The following is a 15,221-nucleotide window of genomic DNA, read 5'->3' on the forward strand; positions in this document are numbered from 1 at the left end:
CAGTATAAGCATCCTAACTAACAATCTGAGGAAGTATAACATCTTTCCTGTCTATTATCTAATCTTGTAGTGTGGCGATATCACGCTTGCTGCACAGAGAGGCAAGCAGAGACAGTGAAGGCTTACGTGGCTCAGTCCAGATCTCATTGCAAGGCCAAGAAGAGCTTCCAGCCCCTAATCGCAGCACAATTCCTCTCCACACTGCCTGTCAGCTTAAAGTACCTTACTCACTTCTCCTGTTTGAAACCTAACTTGCAAATGAGGAATAATTTATTAAAGAATTCATATTTGAGGCTTAGGAAATCCTATAGCACATTAAAGGAATTAAGCAAATGTATTTGGCTCTAGAGGACAGATGTGAAAGATGTTATTAAGCCACATACAAAATAAAACGCTTCTATTCTTCCCTGAATCCACATGACAATTACTTTCCTTAAGCACCTCATACTGCTTTTCAGCCTAAGAGGATATATTATTTAACCATAAAATATATATTTTTATATATTAAGTATATATTAAGATATTATCTAGCCATAAATATTATTTAATAGGAAATATTAAGCCATAACATATATATTTAAATATATATTAATTATATTTTATAGAAAATATATTAAAAATCAAGGACGCAGAATAAAAAAAATGGAGAATAACTCCAACACTTTAACACACAACACAGACACACCTAGACTATATGAGATGAAAATACATATAAATGTCAAGTGATTACCTCTTTAGTAGTGGGCTTATAGGCAACTTTGATTTTTCTTCTTCCTTCTTTGAAGGATTTTCCAAAATCTTCAGAGCAAACACACCATCACAAAAGTTTTATACTTAGAAAAATGTTTCCTTACTTTGTAGCTTGTTTACATGACCAATGCTGATAAAAGCAGCTATAGATATCAGTTCTCAAAACAGTATTTCAAACACGACAAAGCAGTTATCAGCTTGATTGTCCTTGAAGTACTGATAACACAGTCCTAGATGATGAGCACATTATTCCTAGTCTTTCCTCTCAGTAAGTAACAGGCTAAGGTGTCAAAACTAAATAATGATCTCATGACTTCCTTGAAGTGAGGAATAATAAATATTAATTTTTCTCTCCCTTCTTCTTCCCCTCCTTTCCCCCACCCCAATCTTCTCTCTCCCAATAGAAATACCATTAGCCAGTTTGCGAGGGGAGCAAGGTCCCCGTGGAGAGCCTGGCCCAAGAGGACCACCTGGGCCCCCTGGCTTACCAGGTCATGGGATACCTGGAATCAAAGGAAAGCCAGGGCCACAGGGATATCCAGGAATTGGAAAACCAGGTATGCCTGGAATGCCAGGAAAGCCAGGAGCTATGGGAATGCCTGGCGCAAAAGGTGAAATTGGACCCAAAGGGGAGATTGGGCCTATGGGGATCCCAGGACCACAAGGACCTCCAGGGCCTCATGGACTTCCTGGCATTGGAAAACCAGGTGGGCCAGGGTTACCAGGGCAACCAGGTGCAAAGGGAGAGCGAGGACCCAAAGGACCACCAGGACCTCCGGGCCTTCAAGGTCCTAAAGGAGAGAAGGGCTTTGGGATGCCAGGTCTGCCAGGCCTGAAGGGTCCTCCAGGGATGCATGGCCCTCCTGGGCCTGTTGGACTTCCAGGAGTGGGCAAACCAGGGGTGACAGGCTTCCCTGGGCCCCAAGGCCCCCTGGGCAAGCCAGGTCCTCCAGGCGAACCTGGTCCACAAGGTCCTATTGGGGTCCCAGGAGTTCAAGGGCCTCCCGGGATGCCTGGAGTTGGAAAACCAGGCCAGGATGGGCTCCCTGGCCAGCCAGGATTTCCAGGTGGGAAAGGGGAGCAAGGCCTGCCAGGGCTGCCCGGACCCCCAGGCCTTCCAGGGATTGGGAAACCAGGCTTCCCAGGACCCAAAGGTGACAAGGGCATAGGGGGTCTTCCTGGGCCTCTGGGACCAAGAGGGGAGAAAGGACCGGTGGGTGCCCCGGGAATGGGGGGTCCCCCAGGAGAGCCAGGCCTGCCTGGAATCCCAGGTCCTATGGGCCCTCCAGGTGCTATTGGTTTTCCTGGACCCAAAGGAGAAGGTGGAGTTGTAGGGCCACAGGGGCCACCAGGTCCCAAGGGTGAGCCAGGGCTTCAAGGCTTCCCAGGAAAGCCAGGTTTCCTTGGTGAAGTAGGGCCCCCTGGCATGAGGGGTTTGCCAGGTCCCATAGGCCCGAAGGGGGAAGCTGGACTCAAAGGTTTACCAGGGCTCCCTGGTGCTCCCGGGTTGCTTGGACCAAAGGGAGAGCCAGGAATTCCAGGGGACCAGGGTTTACAGGGCCCTCCAGGCATCCCAGGGATTGCGGGCCCCAGTGGGCCCATTGGACCACCTGGAATGCCAGGCCCCAAAGGGGAACCGGGCATCCCAGGACCCCCTGGGTTCCCTGGAGTAGGGAAGCCTGGAGTAGCAGGACTTCATGGTCCCCCAGGGAAGCCTGGTGCCCTTGGTCCTCAAGGGCAGCCAGGCCTTCCAGGGCCCCCAGGCCCTCCAGGGCCCCCAGGGCCCCCAGCTGTGATGCCCCCTACACCACCACCCCATGGAGAGTATCTGCCAGACATGGGGCTGGGAATTGATGGAGTGAAACCCCCCCATGCCTATGGGGCTAAGAAAGGCAAGAATGGAGGGCCAGCCTACGAGATGCCTGCCTTTACAGCTGAGCTGACTGCACCTTTCCCGCCTGTGGGGGCCCCGGTGAAGTTTGACAAACTGCTCTATAATGGCAGACAGAACTACAACCCACAGACGGGCATCTTCACCTGCGAGGTCCCCGGGGTCTACTACTTTGCATACCACGTTCACTGCAAGGGGGGCAACGTGTGGGTTGCTCTGTTCAAGAACAATGAGCCCATGATGTACACGTACGATGAGTACAAAAAGGGCTTTCTGGACCAGGCGTCAGGGAGTGCGGTTCTGCTGCTCAGGCCCGGAGACCGCGTGTTCCTCCAGATGCCCTCAGAACAGGCCGCAGGACTGTATGCTGGGCAGTACGTCCATTCCTCCTTTTCAGGATATTTATTATATCCCATGTAAAAAAGAAAAGAAAGAGAGATTTAATAGAAGAAAAGAAAATGACGCACCGAAAAAATCCAAATGAAAAACATAATTGCTTCAAAACATTTATGTAGTTGGAAAGTTATATTTCAGTGAAAATTTGAACCATCATGTACAAATAAAAACTAAGATGCATGTTTAATGCTCTGCACAGCAGCCTGTAATTGAAAATGATGGGATAGATTTATGTACCAAGTACTGACACTTGTGTTGTACCCACTGGAATCATATTAGCTGTTGTATTGTTATATGCTTCCATAACCTGCTTATTCAGATCATTCAGAATATCTCAGTATGAAAGATCATAGCTAATGAAAGTCATTTGCTCATACTGTTTAAAGATTTATAAATATGGCTTAAAGAAATGTCAATGATAACAATTACATACCGTATTTACTTGCATAATTTCCTCTGTATTTGTGCAGGTATTTTGCCATGGAACATGGGAGAGGGGTTCTGCTGTGTTACAGCCCTAGTGAGAGGGAATCAGGGGGAACCAGTAGGGTTTTAGTCCAAGGGATATTTCCCTCCTGTCCGAGGCTGTATCTTTTCTCAGCACGAGTCCTGCTCAGAACTGTTTATCTAGTCTCTAAAAGAACAAGTGAACCAATCAACCGCCGTGTAGTTCACTCAGTGCCTTCTCTGTGCCTTGCCCTGGAGGAGACATTTGAGGGACATTAAGACAGTGCTGAAAAAAGACAGAAGCTAAAAAAAAAAAACCAGTTGGGAGATAGGAGAGGTAGTTAATTCACTTCTCAAGGGTTCCTTTTGTTTCATTTTCTGTAATTTTTTTTCTTCCCTCCATGTAATTTCCACAATAACCCAACCAATATAAACACATGGAAATTATAAGAAAGAAAATAGTAACTTTCCAGTTTTGTGGAATGTTCATTATCAACAGCAGTTTTTAATTGCTTACACACCTATAAAAATCCCCCTTCCTTGACTAGCCATGCAAATGACTACAATGAGGTTTCACCCATGTTTCTCAGTAGCTGTTGAATTTTGAAGAAATTTCCCAGAGTAGTCTATATGCAAATTGGTTATGTTTGAGGTTCCAGAGTCAATTTCCAAAATCCAAGCGATTCTTTATTTGGGAAGAAAAAGAAGTTTCAGAATTTAGTAGGAAAATAATATTTTTGAAAAAAATATTTCTTAAGTTTTCAATTTAAAAAATGGATGTCATGTTTCCTAGTGTAGATACTAAAGTTGCAGGAAAAGAACTGCTTCTTTAGGAGCAACCTGTGGACGAGCTATCTCAAATGTCAAAGGGCAAATAAGAGCTCATGCTTCTTTGATCGTCTCATACTCAGCACAAGATAGAAGTCAATACAAGTTTAAGAGAAAAATAAGTGTCTTTCCAAGTTTTCATAGGTACGTATTAGGTACATATTAACTGCTTCGGGCATTCAAATCTGGTCTCAAAATGCAGACAAAACATTTCAGTCAGCTATGGGTCTGCTGCTGACACTATGAGGCACTGGGGGATATAATGTGGGATTAGTGTGGTGAAATCCTGTATCTCTTCCTCAAAATTATGAGTGAGAAGTTGAGGGGAAAGGTACAGATGGGAAAATACACAAATAAATACGGTATAAACACACATGGAAATGTGTCTATGTCAAACCTGAATCATTTTAACCATCAAGAAAATCCTCCCCAACCTAATAGGTGTCTTTTCCCTTTTATGGTATACGAGCACCATTCTTCTCAATATCTTAAAAAAGAGAAATGAGTTCATTACCAGAGGGTTTCTTATTCACTGCTAATTATATGACAAACTTTTCCCATCAAAAGATATCCAACCAAACCTCCATTTTCAACGCACACAGCATTTATATGGCCAAATATCCTTCAGGTTGGTCTTGCGGATGCTGATTTTGGACTGATGACCATGGAGGCAATAAGGATCCACTGGGCTTTCTTCAGCTAAATAGATGCATTGAAATGGCTTGGAAGCAAGTCAGATCAGCTGATCTGTAAATCCGTATTTATCTGTACATGTATGTGCTTTTTCTTTCCACCAAGTAAGAAAGTACCTCTTTAGGTAAAACCAAATTTCACACTTTAAAATACCTTCCAACTTATTTATTGGTTGTTACTCAATTGCATATATATATATGTATAATGTGTGTGAGTGTGAATATCATCAGGCATATGCTTCTAACTTTTAGATAGGGGAGGAGCAAAATTTATGCCAAATACTGTGTATTCTACAATGGTGCTAATGTCAGAGCTAAATGAATTACTCCATTTAATTTAAAAAAGAGTTTTAAATAATTATCTATGTGTCTGTGTTTCCCTTTTAAGTGTTGCACATCCTGTTAACACATTAGTATAAAAGCAGATGAAACGACCACATGTTCAGAAGTCTAGGGATAGTACTATAGTCCCTATTTAATTCAAAATCAACTAGAACTTTTCCATGTGAAGTGACCCAAATTGGCATTATGTTATTTAAACACAGAGTTTTAATGCAGTATGACATCCCACAGAGGAAAAGAATGTCTATGGTGGGTGACTGTTCTCAAATATTTTCCAGAACACCATGAAAGGTGAATAGACTGGTAACTTCTTTGAGTTTCCATCATAGATTTGAGACTTGTCAATAGCAAATCACTTTTGTATTTAAATTTTTGTACTGATTTGAAAAAAAGACTTATTAAATATCTTTTAAAATGTGTTTCTATCTTGTTCATATCACTCAGCTGACCCTGAACCTCCTAATTTTTTTTAATCCCCCATGTACTAGTAAGCTGCTGAAACAGAGACCTAAATCATAGGTTAAACAAGATGATTCTTTCTCTCTGACACAACAGGTCTGAACGCCGTCAGTCTAGGCCTCGTGTTGTAGCTCCAGGCAGGGCCCCAGGTTCCTTCTATCTTTCTGCTTTTCTACCCTGAAGTTGTTGCTCTCATCCCCAAGGTCCCCGATAGCTAATCATCACAGCCACATTCCAGCTAGTGGGAAGGTGACAAAAGTCAGGAAGGGGAGAGCATGTTCCCTAAATAAAGAACTCAACCTCGTAGTTGCTTACATTACACTCTCCCACATCCCACTGCTCCGAATTTAGTCATATTGCCCAAAGCTGCCAAGAGAGAAATTGAATATTTATTCAGGGTAACCACACACCCAGCTGAAATCACGGATTCTCTTAACATGGAAGAAGAGAGAACAGATAGTAGGGGACAATGAGCTGCTGCATCTGTCACATCCATCATAAAAAAAAAAACTGCCACAAGCCTCTCTTCCCCGACAAGAAACCAACCTTCAAATACTCTATTCTATTTAAGTTTGCCACACTAGAGTATTTTGCAGGGAGGGAGTGGGGAGTAGAGCTACAGAGCATTAGTAGACCTGTTTCAAGAATCTACGGGTCTTAAGCATCACTGATGAAAGAATTCTGCTGTGATGATTTATCAAGCTCTGAAGGATCATAACTTATGTCTGTGATATTATAAAGAGACCATTTAAACCACTCCATAAGCAAGTGTGTATCACCCGTCAGCAGGCTGATTAACTCACTTGCTTAAACCATCAATCTGGAAGCCCAAGACCACAGTTTCCATTCCCAATCAGCCCTATTGGTTCTATTTCATTCCACAGCTGACGACTCTTCCATAACACGGACCAATCATCTTGTATGCACACACTGCTCGTTATGCACACACTATTGATCACAAAAGTAAACAGAAGATGGATACAGGAGACCCAGGCAAGGAGGAATAAATGGTTGGATTTCAGAGTGCTAGACAAGGAAGGTAAACCCATCATCACCATGGGTCTGTAACATCCCGTCGCCTTAAAACAAAACACAAAGTAGCCCCAACTCTGCACTCAATACTATAAGTACTCGAGGCAACGTGAAGGATACAAAGGCAACAGAAAACATGGCCCTTCTGCTTAAAAAATCATCTTCTGTTTGGAGGAAATCACGATGTTTGTTAAACAAGAGATTAGTTTCCAGGTGATACACAAACAGATACAAACAAACGTGGTGCAGTACTGATAGGATGCACACTAGACGGGACACATGCTAGATTCAGAAAGAGAAAGACCCTTCCATGCTGCTGCCTTGCTAGAAATGCTCTGACATGTCTCCTGATAATTCCTCCTCACAACTTCAAAACACAGCTTAAGCATCACCTCCTCTTCCGTACTCCTCAGAGTTAGTCACCTTCTCCCCTGTGACCACCTGCCTTATATATAGTCTTCTATCTCTTCACTTTCCCTGCCTTATAACTGACCTGTTTCTATCTCCCATATGTGTCAGAGAGTAGGTTCTTGAAAGCTGGCACTGTTTCGTCTTTCATCCACAACCCTCACAGAGTGCTGGTCCAGTACCAGGTCGGAAGGATGAAAGAAGAATGAATCTCTCAAGGCTGCTGTGGGAGGCAGTGCTAAAGTTGGTATGAATTGCTCTAGGATTCCAAGATTTTACAGAAGGTTATATATTCCAAGATTATTTAGAAGTTTGCTGTGGGGTGAAATCTAATAACAGTGTTTTGGAGAGGGTTTTTTTTTTTTTTAAGAAATCACCTTTAATTTGATGGACTTTGACTAGCACAGGACATTCCAAGAGGAACGGGCTCTGTTCCTCTAATAGGAGAAAACTGATATTTTTATGAGTCTGTGTTTGTGTGTTTTCTGGGGCAGGTGGGGAACCGGGAAATTTGGGATCATGGAAATAGCCTAACTAGATCAGAGTATCTACTTAAGCACTAGTAAAGGAAACTAAGTTAATAATTAAAGAAGGGTCAAATGATATAGGGCTTTACAAATAGGAAAGAGGCATTTATACTTTATCTGGTATGCATCAAGAAGACATTGTAGGTCCTTAAATGAGAAAATGGTATGAAAATGAGTATTTTAGAAAAAGTTACCTTGACGATTCATGAAGATGACTTAGAAGTAGTAAAACTAATGAGGAAATCAGAACAGCTTCGATCCAGAAATGGGATAATGGGTTGGTGGAGAACAGTCCTAAACAAGTCTCATGAGTAAAGATCACATGTCAGGTCAAGTGTCAGGATTTAAGGAACGTAAAACAATGGAGCTAGTTCAAGGATGAGGAAATGAAACAAAGAAGAATGGAAAATTGAAGAGACAGTTGAAAGATTAAAGTGAGCCTGGGGACACTCCTAGGATGATGGCCTTATGAGGGAAAAGGAAGCTTGTCCCAAAGGTGGTTTCTTCCCACGGATAGACCTGGAGGACAGGGGTGGTGCCGTGCACACACACAGGTCGTCCACGAGCAAAGCCCAGTACAGGCAGGGAAATGAGGAGACACTCAGTTTATTTATAGACTTGTGGGATTTCCCTGATAGTGGGATGAAAATACATTTAGTAGGAAGACGAAAGGTAGATCCACCAACCTGGAGAGAAACCTGTGGCCTATTGTAATAAGAAAAAGGCCAACTTGAAATTAGTAGATCATTTGCAGATAAAAAACATTAAATTGCTTTAAAATATCCTTCTCTACTTATGGCAGAATTTATTTAACAAATCTGTCATAATAGATGCAGCAAAGATAGGCATCATCCCAATCCATATGTAATTACAATAAATTCTAAGGGTACAAAGCCAAAAAAGAATGCAAATCAATCATATTTTACTATATTTCAGAAAAGTTTTCTCCTTAATGGTTTGTGACCCTAAAAATACAAATGTTCATGTCATTCCCTATCATGAAGAAGAAAAATATCTATGGAGTAAGATTTAAGGTTATCTTTCTGTTAGTGAAGAGTTATACAAAATTTCTGATGCTTTCTTTAACTTCCAAAACCAGTTTTTATATCAGGATAAATTTTATCTTCAAACAAGTTACTTTTTATGATCTCAAATAGCTCTTAATGATTTTTATTATAGAAAAAATTTTTTTTGCTAATTCTTGGAGATAAATGTAATGGAATTTAAATCAAAAGTGGGGCATATCATTCCATTTTAACAAGGTATTCAGAAGTTTCTCATGTGTGTTACTGAAACACAGGACCATGTAATCAAATTTTCCTTTGAGGCATCCAGAACCTTTCCAGAGACTTTTCTTCTTTGCTATCTTACTGCAAGTAAAAATAGATTTTTATTAGAATCAAAAGCATTTCTAAATTAAAGTTTATGAATCCTGGGAGGCATACATTTCACATGCCTCGAAAGACCTAAAAGTTAATTTTGTCATGAGCATGGCCAAGTCACTTTTCATCTAACAAGCTGGCAGCATGTTCGCATTTGCTCTTTATTCATGGGATGAGAGATACAAGAGAGAAAGCTGATGGAATGTTTACTCTACCAGTCTCTGATTGTCTACTCGTAATAATCGTTGACTTTTCCTATCAAAGATGAAGCTATCCTTGTCATCTGTTCTACCAAACCAGAGTCATCAATATGGAACATGATAGGAAAGGGCTCTGGGGCCAGACTCAGAGAACAAATCTCAACTCTTCTTTTTGCCAGATAGTCACCTTGCGTCAATTATTTAACCCCTCTAAACTTTAGCTTTTGAACCTGTAAAATAGTAAGTAATAATAATAGCTCTCTTTTACAATAGTTGAAAGAGTGGATAAAGTAGTAGGATGTGGTACAGAGAGGTAACAATTGCTATCATTGACTGAGTGCCAAGCTATGTACCAAAAACTGCTTTGTCTTTATGCATTAACTTAGTTACTCCTCATAGTAACTCTATTATTAGTTCCATTTCATAGCTAAAGAAACTGTGCCGTAGTAACTTGTCTAAGGTCTAATAAATGGCAATGCCAGGATTTTAACCCAAGCATCTGGATTCATAGTTCACATTCTGAGCTATTACACCATATTGCCTCAAGGCAGAAAATAAAAGTTCTCAGTTGTCTAAGTAACTACCATTGAAGGTTCAGAATATTAGCTTGCCTCAAAGAGAAAGAGAGATAACCAAGTTCTGAAGTTATTTCTTAGTTATTGGCATTACCAGAGACAGTAGAAACAGCCAGCTACCAGAGGACCATATTGCCAGATTCTGGTGGATCTCAGGAGATAAGAGTGCAGATATATGTGGCTTTATTTTTAATGTTTACTTATTTATTTTGAGAGAGAGAGAGAGAATGTGCACCCGTGTGAGAGCATGCATGCGAGCAGGGGATCAGGGGAGAGAGAGACAGACAGACAGACAGAGACAGACAGAGAGAGACAGAGAGAGAAAATCCCAAGCAGGCTCCACGTTGTCAGCACAGAACTGGACTCGGGGCTCAAGCTCATGATTGTGAGATCATGATCTGAGCAGATGCTTAGCCAACTGAGCCACCAGGCACCCCTATATGTGGCTTTAAAAATTAAACTGCTGATGGGAATGTAAAATTGGGCAACCACTATGGAAAACAGTACGGTGGTTCTCAAAAAATAAGTAAAATCACCATATGATCGAGCATTTCCACTTCTGGGTAAATACCCAAAAGAATCAAAAGGATCCAACAGATCGTCCATTCATGTTCATAGCAATATCATTCACAATACCTAAAAGATGGAAGTTATCCAAATGTCCACTAACAGATGAATGGATACATAAAATGTGATATACATGTACAATGGAATATTATTCAGCCTTAAAAAAAGAAAAAAGGAAAAGCATCCGGGTGGCTCAGTTAAGCATCTGATTCTTGATTTAGGCTCAGGTCATGATCTCATGGCTCATAATTTTAAGCCTGTGTAGGGCTCCATGGTGACAGTGCAGAGATTCTTGGGATTCTATTTCTGCCCTCACCCACTCAGGTGGGTGCTTCTCTTTCTCAGAATAAAGAAACTTAAAAAAAAAAAAGAAAAATGGAAATTGTGACACCTGCCACAACATGGATGAAACTAGAAGGCATTATGCTAAGAGAAATAAGCCAATGACAAAAGGACAAATATTGTATGATTTCACTTACATATGGTACCTCATCATATTTATAGACATAAAATAGAAGGATGGTTGTCAGGAGCTGGGGGAGGTGGGAATGGAGGGTTATTGCTTAACGGAGATAGAGATTGAATTTTGGAAGATAAAGAGAGTTCTGGTTATCAGTGGTGGCCATGGCTGCACAACAATGTGTATGCATTTAATGCCACTAAACTGTACACTTTAAAAGTGGTTAAGATGGTAAACATTATCGTATGTGCATTTTACCACAATTAAAAAAAAAAAACTAGAAGAAAAACTACCTGTCAATAGGAATAGCCCATGATGTAGAAGACAATTTGAAATGACTCCAGCAGCCTCCCTTACTTCCTAGTTCACCACAGTGTTCACCAAGTGGGTAAGGAGTCTAAGCAGCACCACTGTGGTAGTCCAAAAACTGAAAGTCCCAGCAGCTGGCACAGAAGCTCTGCTGACCATTCACCTTCTCTACTTCAGTGAATGTTACTTTTCCAGGACCTTAAGACCTGACGGCCAGACAGTCCACCTTCGCCCAGAGGCCCAGAATGCAAACTAGAATTGAATTTCCTTTCTTTCATTGGCATGAAATCTGCATGCCAATTTTGTGGTTCTAAAGGTGAAGTTAAAGATAGGTTTTTCATCCTATAGTGAGAGGATCTTTATAGAGCCTATATATACTCAAGATATGATAGAAACAAAAGTAAGTTTTACTTCAGCCACTTGACTTCACCAGAAGAAAGGGAAAACTCACTACCACGCTAGGCAGATACCCTGCCTCCGTTAGAAAGGAAGTGAACACGTTGATCAACTTGCAGAAAGTCGAAGAAAAAGAGCTCCCTCTCATGACAGAAAGAGGAAATGCAGTTCCACTTGCAGGTTTTTTTCTACCATGAATTCAGTGGGTCAGGAATTTGTAGAGAACACAGTGGGGATGGTTTCTCTCTGCTCTGTGATGTCTAGGACTATGGCGGAGGTGAATCAACAACTGGGGCTAAAATCATCAAGAAGTACCTTCATTTATAGGTCTGGCTATTGATATTGGTTGTCAGCAAAGACCTCAGCTGAGCTATAGACAGGAATAACTCTATGTGTTATTTTCATGTTGCTTCTCTGTGTGGGTTACTTTGGGCTTTCTCATAGCATGACACCTGGGTTCCAAGTGAACATGCCAAGGTAGGAGTGTCACACTGTAAGGCAAGGTCACCTCTTAAGGAAAGTATGCAGGGTGGGAAATATTAGTGGCTATCTCTAGAAAGTACAACATACCATGCCTGGTTGTTAAGTGTCTTGACTTAAAAGATCCACATACTTTTGCCCATTCCCTTAGATCCCTCCACAGGCCTCTTCCCAGCTCTATTTGCTGTTGAACTTCAAATATTATATCTCAGGCCCTTGACCCATTCAACCACACCAATTACTATTGTTCAAGACTGTTTATCCTGGGGGCACCTGGGTGGCCCAGTCAGTTGAGTGTCCAACTCTTGATCTCAGTTCAGGTCATGATCCCAGTGTTGTGGGATCGAGCCCCACATCAGGCTATGTGCTGAGCATGGAGCCTGCTTAAGATTCTGTCTCTCTCTCTCCCTCTGCCTCCTTCCCATCTCATGCGCTCTCTCTGAAAATATTAAAAAACTGAAGACTGTTTATCTTGATCTCAGACACTTTCTCTTTCCATTCAAAGGAAATGACTAAATGTACATCTTAAAGCTCTGCCCATTGTCCTTACCACTGTCCTTTATGGCCTCTCCCCAAGGAGGACGGTAGTACAGTAGCAGTCCATTTACAGTTCTACCAACATGCCAAGCTTGGACCAGTCTTGAATATTTTCCTCTATCATCATCTGGTCCCAGGGAAAAACCCCATGAGGCCATAGGTGTGAGATGAGGAATACAACTGACATGGAGACCGGAGCCATCTGTTCGTGTATTTACTGATGACTTCTGGGCCTGCTTAGATGTGAACTCATGTAAACCACTTCTGTTGTTCAGTGAATTGCTGATGTGTGCACCCGTGAAGGGCAGCTCTGTTCAAACCCAGGCCCTCAAGGGCAGTTCTGTTCATATAATTATTTATGTTTCATTGTCAAATGCTCAGTTTCTACTAGAGCTTTGTATCATGCCAGTAGTTGCTTTCTGAATGGTCAAGCTATAAAAGGCATGGCCTTACTCTAGAACCCTAGGAGTTTGTGCTGTGATTCTCCTTTTAGGTCCAGCCAGATTCTACACAACATCATTATCTTTCGCCTAGCACCTTGGGATCTGCCACATCATTATGAACTGAGTGGAAAAGCTGTCTGTATCACAGCTTAGAATAGCTGCTGAGCCCTCTCTTCTCAAAACTGGTAGCTTTTTGAGTCACCTGATAAATGGGTTAGAGCAGTGCCTACAAGTGGCTACCTGCAAAATCCAGAAGTACATCATATACCATTTCTATTCTTAGTGGTAGGAGATGAAAAGTGCAAGAACTTTTCCTTTACCTTGAAGGAGATATCCAGGCATAACCCAGATACCCACTCTCCTAAAAAGGTGATCAATGTTGCAGGATCTTAAACATCTATAACTTATCTCTTACCATTGGGCATACGTGTACTTTACTAGGGCACTTAGAATATTTGTCATTTCCTGCTCCCTATATCCAATTAATATGATATCATCAAGACAATGGATCAATGTAATATTCTGAGGAAGAATAAAATAACCAAAGTCCTTTTGAACTGTATTATGGCAAAGAGCAGGAAAGTTGACATTCCATAGGAAAGCATTCACAGTTTTGAGTGAATATGAACTCAATCTTCCCAAATGAATGCAAACTGCTTTTGATCTTCTTTCCTGTTGGGGATTTTGTTTTTAAAAAATTTTAATGTTTATTTGTTTTTGAGAGAAAGAGAGAGAGAGAGAGCATGCAGGAGAGCACATGGGTGCACACATGAGTGGGGAAGGGCAGAGAGCAAAGGAGACACAGAACGTGAAGCAGGCCCCAGGCTCTGAGCTGTCAGCACAGAGACCGACGTGAGACTCAAACTTAAAAACCATAAGATCATGACCAGAGCCAAAGGTGGAAGCTTAACCAACTGGGCCACCCAGATGCCCCCTTGCTAGGGATTTAAAGAACACATTTGCCAGATCAAAATCACATAGCAAGTGCTGTGTTGATAGGTTCAACGAAAGATATAACACCTGGTACAGACTCTATGATTACATATACCATTTAAGTTTATGATAGCCCATCATTTCACATGGTCCATCTGGCTTGGTGCACCATACTGATAAGCCAACCTTCCTGCAGCCTTTAAGTCTTTTAGGCAGATGTTAATCTCTGCACTTCCACTGGAGTGAGATAGGGTTTCCAATTTACTATCTTTGCTGAGGAGTTGGGTAGAGGGAGGCAGTTGCAGGGGTTTCCACTTGGTTCTTCCTACTCTTATGGTTTTTACTTTATAGATCAGAGAATCAATGTGATAGTTCTACCAGTGGCTAAATATAACCATTTCGATTATGCACTCAGCAACTGGAGATACGACCACAAGTTAATTGGAGTCACCATGACACAGATTTGAGCCAGGATTTTATTACCCTGCATCGGTATGCCCACTCTAACAGGAAGTTATAGGATTCTCTGCATCAATGTAGTTTACCCAGTATTCAACAGCTCTTTAAGAGCGGGGTATTTTCCATTTTTCAATGTACCACTACTCTGAAAAAAGGCCACAGGTTACATTGGAAAAGGTATGAGTATGTAGTGCATACACTGTTGGCACTGCAGAGAATTTCTTCAGAAGGAAGAAGTTTCCTTTAATCATATTGCCTTTAATCATGGGCTCTGGATTTGAGGACTGGCTCATACCTGGAAACAGGTGCAGAGATCGTGTTTTTCCGTTTTGGCAGTTGACAACTACCTTGTATTAACCAGTTGTTTTAAAAAAATTTTTTTAAATGTTTTTATTTTGAGAGAGCAGAGAGCAAGCAGGGGAGGGGCAGAGAAAGAGGGAGACACAGAATCTGAGCAGGCTCCAGGCTCTGAGCTGTCAGCATAGAGCCCGATGTGAGGCTTAAACCCACAGACTGTGAGATCACGACCTGAGCCAAAGTCAGATGCTTATCCGACTGAGCCACCCAGGCACCCACTCACCAGTTCTTAATTGTGCTGTTTCTGTTGTTGTTACATAGGTCAGTCAAGACCCTCATTAACTTCTGATCTATCATGCTCTTAGAAATACCCATGGTCTACAGAATATCATAGATGCCCTACATTTTATG

The 15,221-nt window shown here is 41.7% G+C and overlaps 1 protein-coding gene across 1 annotated transcript in view; it reads left to right on the top strand.

The window, feature by feature from the left end:
• The window catches only part of COL8A1 (collagen type VIII alpha 1 chain), a 542,567-nt gene that overhangs the window by 144,301 nt on the left and 383,045 nt on the right, over positions 1 to 15,221 (top strand). The window contains exon 4 of the mRNA XM_029939185.1: positions 1,155 to 5,765. Coding sequence (XP_029795045.1) covers positions 1,155 to 3,061 — 1,907 coding nt within the window. The 3' untranslated portion in view covers positions 3,062 to 5,765. Of the gene's footprint in view, positions 1 to 1,154 lie in introns of the transcript that reaches the window.

Source organism: Suricata suricatta, chromosome 5 (genome assembly GCF_006229205.1).
Source record: "Suricata suricatta isolate VVHF042 chromosome 5, meerkat_22Aug2017_6uvM2_HiC, whole genome shotgun sequence".
Lineage (NCBI taxonomy): Eukaryota > Metazoa > Chordata > Mammalia > Carnivora > Herpestidae > Suricata > Suricata suricatta.